The sequence below is a fragment of the Octopus bimaculoides genome, chromosome 15 (assembly GCF_001194135.2).
Source record: "Octopus bimaculoides isolate UCB-OBI-ISO-001 chromosome 15, ASM119413v2, whole genome shotgun sequence".
Taxonomy (NCBI): domain Eukaryota; kingdom Metazoa; phylum Mollusca; class Cephalopoda; order Octopoda; family Octopodidae; genus Octopus; species Octopus bimaculoides.
The window spans coordinates 210,914-218,639 of record NC_068995.1 but is presented as its reverse complement, the minus strand read 5'-3'; the positions used below and the strand labels follow the sequence as shown (position 1 = coordinate 218,639).

General features: G+C 35.6%; 1 protein-coding gene across 1 annotated transcript in view; it reads left to right on the top strand.

Moving 5' to 3' along the window:
• The window catches only part of LOC106873739 (uncharacterized), a 139,567-nt gene that overhangs the window by 66,774 nt on the left and 65,067 nt on the right, over positions 1-7,726 (top strand). The window contains exon 16 of the mRNA XM_052973463.1: positions 6,720-6,775. Coding sequence (XP_052829423.1) covers positions 6,720-6,775 — 56 coding nt within the window. The remainder of the gene's footprint in view (positions 1-6,719; positions 6,776-7,726) is intronic.

Below are 7,726 nucleotides of genomic sequence, written 5' to 3'. Positions count from 1 at the left end.
TGTATATACATATATATATATATATATATATATATAATCAGAGTAAGCTCATAAATGTGAAATAAGGTGGGAAAATAGTACTCGAATACCGGAGGTAGAGTAATACGCTTTATTAATAAAGCTGCAAAGACAAAACCAAAACTTCCCGACGAACGGGGACGTGAAACTCTGAGTAACAGTTTTTGTGATGTCTTTGCAGCTTTTAAGAAAGTGTGTGTGCGAGTGTGTGTGTGTATATATATATATGTGTGTGTGTGTGTGTGTGTGAGAGAGAGCTATAGATAGATAGATAGATAGACGAACGTGTATAAGTCTAGTGTTGTAAGCACGAGTACCTATTACAAAGGAACAAAGTACCCTCTACATTTCTTACTGAATCGATTTTACGGAAACCATTAAAATGTTCCATTCTAGAATTCTCTCAGATGGAAATCTTCGGAGCGACCCTTTCATCTGGTTTATACTCATATGCGTGCACATGGTTGCACGTACATTCCTCTCTCTGCTCGAGTGCGTGTGTAAGAGTGGCTGCAGATAATAACTACGTAGGATTAGGATTTCGTAATAAACGCATTAAAAATTCGTCTAAACACAAGATATTCCTCACTAATAGTGCTCAACAAAATCAAATTTGATTTCAATAAGGATCATGTTTGTCTACATAAAATGGGAAAACTGGAGATCAATAGCTGTGTGTGTGTGTAGGAAGGTGCGTGCGAGCGTGCGTGTGTATGTATGTATATATGTGTATTTATATATTTATGTCTGTATGTATGTTGTTCCAAGAAACATTTCATAGAAACTCTGAGACGCATCATCAATTATGTTTTTGGAGGTCTTTGAAGATTACGGGTTCTGTCTTTATCCACAGATTACGGGTTCTGTCTTTATCCCCTTAGCTGACCTCGCCAAGACCGGAATTAATCCCCGTAGCCGCCCCTTGCAAATCTATAGCAGCAAACCACCGCTGTAACCAATTCATCTATAGCTTTCCAGTGGCCATATGTGCATTTCTACACACACACACATATATATATGTAGGGGTTGTCTCCTCCTTATGCAGAATTTGACCACCTCTTGTACTTATTCCTTAGATCCATCACACATTGTCTGGTTTTTTAAACCAGGCATTGTATTGAAAAACACCCACATAGATTGCATATCTGATTTGGACCACCAAGAGCTGCAGTTAAGATCTGATCTTTGTGGATCTTAAAATATCTTTTGAGGCCTCTTTTAGATTTGCAGACCTTATGGCATACACGGCATTGAAAGGTATGCACAGACAGATAGGCAGAGTAGTTAGTGGAGGTTGGTTTTTCATCGGTCCGCAAGTGAGATTTAAACCCAGAAAAAGAAAGGCATGGTCTGTCACAAACGACCGTAATCCTAACGATGCCAAACGGTTCAATATATTCAAATCTCAAACCTCCTGGCATTTTATGGTTTATAAATATATTATGCCCGTCTCGCAGCCTTCTTCAGGAAATATTAATTGCTGTGCATAATAAAGTGTTTACAGGATTGCACCAATTAGTATGTCACGCATTATAAAATACAATGAAATATTCACAAATCAATTGTATAATGCATATAATGCATATTGGTGCAGACATATACGCAATTTATAATGCATTAAAATCGTGTGTGTACGTGTACGTTATATACACACACACACATATATATATTTATTTATATAGTGAAATCGAACATTAGAAAAAACAAGCAGCAAAATGACGTATGTATGGAGTGTATTAGGTTGGCGCTCAAAAAAAGTGGAAAAAAGAATGGGTTTTTTACGCTTCGAGCTCTTCATCTGAAAGGACAAAAGAAGGGTTCGGAGAAGTCCAGGAAAGCACATTTTTAGCTTGATGTAGATGAAGCTATTAATATAGCAAGTAAATTGAAAACTCTGAAAAGGACCGCAAAACTGTAAAATTCATTTTATATTTACTTTCTGCGACCTGAGTATTGAAACAACTTTGCTAAAACTACCTCAGCGATCGGGACACAACGGAATAAGATGCAATAGATATAAAATTTAAAATAAATTTTGCAGCGTTGCCAAAGTCATGATGTAACTTGATGCAACTGTTTCCGTTTCAATGTCCTCTCTCTGAGTCAGGCAATAGAGGAGTGATTCAGAGATATATTCAAATATGGACAGAGAGACAGACATACAAATAGATATATATATAGAGAGAAAGGGAGTGGGAGAGAGATAAAATACAGACAGACAAACAAATAAAGAGAGGGAGGTGAAATAGACAGGCAGACAGATAGCTAGAGAGAGAGGGGGAGGGAAAGGGAGAGAGATCAAATAGATAGATAGATAGATAGATAAAGGCATCAATGAATGGTGCGTGTGTGTATTCTTTTGTGACTTGGTTAAAGAAGCCGAAATAGAAGAAATGAATTAAAAACCTGAAAACTTTTTATTGATTTAAAATATCATGCATAGTCTGTCACCAGGACAGATTGAAACAATTTTCCCTTCCTTCCTTAATAAAACTACTACTACTACTGCTAGTAGTAGTAGGTTGAAGGTATTGAAAGATTGGCAGAAAACATTTTCTCTTTTTCTTTCCTCTTATTTTTGTTTTCTTCATAAAATAAATTTTATGTGAAAATAAAGAAGTTAATTCCCATTGCCCTGAGAATATTGTAATTCATCTCGCATAGTTTCATTTATAAGTATCTGGTGATGTGATGTAGTGAGTTGTATGCCTTTCCTTTTCTTCCGTTTCTTTTTCTCACGATATTTCGGTCCCAAGTGACTTGTATCAAGTAGAAAAAGACAAACAACGTTGTTGTAAGAACAAACAAAAGATCAAGTTCGAATTCAATAAATGGTGTTAGAAAGGGAGATAATTAGCAGAGTTGTTTGAGAGGAACATTAAATACGTCGCCATTTTTGTTCGAGTCTCTTTGTTTACTGAGCTCAAATCCTGTCAATCAAATCCTGGGAGGCAGACTCGATCCATCGCCACCTGGTGACTGTGATTACTGTAGTAGTCTTGGCGATGTTACAGGAACTAATCCAAAGCAGCCACCTGGCGGAATTGTGTGAGCATCGGACGAGGTACCTCACACTATTGGTTCCAATTTCTCACTCTCTGAGTTCAAATCTCGGCCGCCATAACATTGATGTTCCCCCCTTTTCTCGGGGATGGCGGGAGTCGATAAAATAAATACCTCGTTGTATTTGTTTCGGCCCTGTGAGCTCTGAGCTTTACAAATGGACAGCACAACATAATATAAACAAACAATAAATACAAACTTTTATATAATATACAATTATCTCTAACTACAACCACTTTCAAATGTATTCAATTTACTTAAATCAAATGTTTTAACTTGAGACAGTTGTAAGCAATGGAAAATCTTAGGACAAGCACAGCGTCCCCCACAACACTCAATTTATCATATCCTTATAGTATTAAACTTAATCTGTCGTCTTGTTTAACATCGCAGCCTGGCCCTTGGGCAGTATTACTGGACTTCACTCGGTTGTATGTATTCAGGGAAGGCACTTCAATTGGAGGTTAAAATTTCTCTTTCATCTCTGAAGTATCCAGCTGATCTGCGAATGATTGAAAATATCATTTATACGCTTACAGAGTCTAAATTAATTTTTGTATGTCTTGAAATACGTGTTATTCCTAATGTTCTTAAATGGTTAATTTTTACACAACAGTTTCTAAAATAGGGTGAAAGACGACGAAGTGGCGGCACAGTTATCCCGTCGGATCAGATGCCTTCGGTATTTCTTCCGGCTCAATACGCTCTGGGTTCTATTCCTACGGGGGTCAAGAATCTGCCATTCATTCTTTCGGGTTCGATAAAGTTAAGTAACAGTCAAAGGGTGAGATCAATGTCATCGGCTTGGCTCGTTCTCTCATAATTGCTACCCTTGGACCATACAACGATCCAACGTTCCTTTCAGAGGAATGTTAATATCTCGGCTATTTCTACGCCATGGAAATCTGGTAAACGGCGTTACGATTCCAGGGCCAAAGAAAAGTGTTTGCTTTAAATAGGAACAAGTGTTGAAATTTAGGGATCTAGAGGATTAAGTCGACCACAATATTTTGCTGGTATTTTATTTCATTCCAGAAAATAAAACGTAAAGTTGATAACATCGAGAACTGAACTAAGAACGTAAATGTCTCGGACGTCCTCTAAGTGTGGTATTTCAGCAGAAGATTCAATTATTCCACTAACTACAACATCAGCAGTAGCAGCAGCAGCACAAATAAAACAAATAAAGCAAAGTAAACAATAGGCATGGCTGTGGGGTCAAGAAGCTCGCTTTGCAGCCACAAGGTTTCAGGTTCAGTCCCACTATTCGGCACCTGTGCCAAGTGTTTCCCACTATAGGTCCGAGTCGATCAATACCTTGAGAGTGATTTTGGTAGACAGAAACTGTAAGGAAGCCCATCGTATTATATATACATGTGTATGGTAATCTTCAAGTTTAAAGAGGTAAAAAAGTAAATAAAAATACAAGGGAAATAACTTAACGTCTTACTAGTATTATCCGTACAATCTGAAATGTGTTTTCTTTTTTTTTTTAGCTGTTTATAAATAAATCACACACGTGATTGAATATCATAGTAGCGGCGGAATTCAACTCCAAAAGAAAAAACATTCGTTTATATTTTGGCTGCCATTTCTGAAGTTTATAATGTTGAGTAGGTGAATTTCTAGAACTGCATGCTGAACCTCACTCTGCAAACCATTTCGTTTCCGTTTTGGAAAAGGAAAAAACATTTGAAACTTTTATAAGAAAAAATTCCGTCGCATGCTGTTTTAGAAAAAAAAAACGTGTGTGATTTATTTAGAAACAGCTAAAAAAAAAAGCACATTTCAAAGTAGTACGGATAATACTAGTAAGACGTTAAATTATTTCCCTTGTATTTTTATTTACTTTTTTTACCTCCCTAAACTTGAAGATTACCCGTGTGTATGTGTGCTTTGTTCTGAAATCGTTTATTAAAAAGAAAACGAAAATCCATTTGTTAGATTTCTTACAACACGGAGCTTACTAAAATAACGAAGCAAAGAAACGGGTTAAAACCGCAGCTCCTAATGGTTAGATATTTCGGATAAGAGAAATAATAGAAGGGAGAAAACTAATGGTTTTTGGACGGTTAGTGAGTGGTAGAGACGGTTATTCTACGGTTCCTAGTGTATTACTGGTTTCTATTTCTTAATCTAATACCCAAATAAAATAACGAATAAAAACAATATTATAATTTAAACATAAGTTTCTTTTTTTTCCTATAGATTTTGATAGAATTTTCTAGAAAAAGAGACCTGCTCAGATAAATTATTGGTGCCGTTCAATAAGTTAGACACGTATTATTATTAATATAAATGCGCATGCGCCAAAGCAGGTCAGGAAAAAAATATAGTGCAATGTTACGCTAACGTTTATCTCCCTTTACACGTAAGTAAACTTCAACAGTCAGATTACACATCCGTTGAGGAACAATGAGTGAATAAACGGCTGATTATTGATAAACGTTTAATAGTAAAAGAGTAAAATTAATTAAAGTATATTTAACTTATTTGTAATTTCTTTGAACGTGTAACTCTTTCGTATTAACTGATCGGTGTATTCCTGGGATATTGTTTTGTTTCTTCAAAATCAATTCCTTCTAATTAAAAGATACTTTTACATAATTAAAACGGATATCGACAACATACAGACATAACGAAATTAGAGAAATTACATTTATACAGCGCCATAATCACCTTTTTAAATGTTAAAATAACAGTAATGGGAAAATATTACTGATTGTATCAAAGGAAGTTAACTTGTGTATAGCCTGTCTATCTATCTTCTCATCTATCTATCTTCTTATCTCTCTTTCTCTCTCTCTCTCTCTCTCTCTCTCTCTCTCTCTCTCGTGTTATATATATACATATATATATAATCAAATCTTTTGCTAAAGGCTAAAAATACTTGATACAGTCGCACTGTTTGTAGCTAAACCATTAAAAGTTATTTACTATTTGGAGTCTTACATGAACTAGATAACAAGAACCTTTTGGAATGAAATTTTTATACTGTGAGTGTAAGCGCTTCCGTTTTTTAATTTTTCAAACACACGTGTTGCATACATATGTGTGTGTGTGTGTGTGTGTGTGTGTATACATGTGTATATATATATATATATATATATATATAATGTATGTATATATATATTTGTATGTATATATGTATATATATGTATATGTATGTATATATATATGTATGTATATTTTGCTCCAGTCCATTCAGCTGTAAATGAGTTCCAGAAATAACTGGGGAAATTAACTCTGCGAGGGACTGGTGTCCCATCCAGTGTGAGGGAGTTTTGTAATCTCAGTCATTTACATGCCATAGAAACCGGGTTAAGTTCGTCTTTTGTGTCGTCCTGGGACACATGACAAGACCTAAGTCTGTGTCTAAGCCCTTTATCATCCTGTCCCCCCTCCTCCTCCTTAAATACTTTTGAAATAATATTTTATAAATATTTTTCTTTTGTTTACTGTTTCGTTTATTTTTGTTTTTATAAAATTTATTTACTGATTCATTTTTTAATATTTTTATGTTTTATTTACTGATTATTTTTATTTTCTATTTTATTTTTTTATTTTCCTTTTTCTTCTTCTTCTTCGGCGACTCCTCTTCCCGAATCCTCCATGCCCATCGTCCTCTTCCATGGCAGAATTCCTTGACAGATCTTCTCAACAAAATGAGCTCAGCCGATCCACATTTTATCAGGTAATCACAGAGTTCTTTTATGTTGTTCGTGTTTCTTACTTCATCTTTAAACAAAACAAACAAAAAAAAACTGATGTGTGATCAAAGATGTTCCAGCAGTGGATATCTCTTCTAGTTTTTTTATCAGGCATAGTGTATTTAGGACTACATTATCTAATGTTGCCTTCTTTCTTGTTATTCTTAGCCACAAGTCAGTTCTAATCCAATAAATCTCTACTCAAAGATGTTACATTTGTAACTATCCTGTCATTTATGATAGGGAAAAGTATGCCTAGGACTACATTTTCTAATAGATCCTTCCTTTTGTGTTGTTTGATCCTATGTCAGTCCTAGTCCATTTAATCGATGATCAGAGATGACCCAGTCACGATCATCCGATCTTCTTTGAAACATGCTTAAGATAACACTATTGTGTGCACCCTTCCTTTATAGGATTTGGAGAAAATTTGGTAGCTATTTCTAGCAAGTCGAACGACCGTGCAAAGGTTCCCTTTTTAACTATTGTTGTCTCCTTTAATTAGCAACATTATTAAATTTCTATTCTATTTTTTTTTCTGGTTTAATCACCCGAAAAAAAGTCATTCGCCCTAAGTCTTTAAAGTCGTTTCAGTCGGCGAGAATAATGTGGTAAGTTTTTATGGCACAATGTGACTCAGACGAGGATTTTAGCGGTGGAGGTGGCGGGGGGGGGGCGATCTGAAGAGAAAGAATTGTTTTTTTTTTTGGGTGTTATGTTTGTAAAGAAGGGGTGACAGAGTATGAGGAGTGGCGAGAGGAGGAATTAGAACGTGAGCCTGGGCGGAGGTAATATGTAGAGAATTAATTCAAAAGGAAAATAGGATTGGGGAGAGAAAGTAGTTTGTCCGAAGTTTAATAAGGGGCAAGTGGTATGGATGACGAGAAGAGAAGAAACGTGTGAGACTTGAACGCAAGATGCAGCTAATTGGTTCA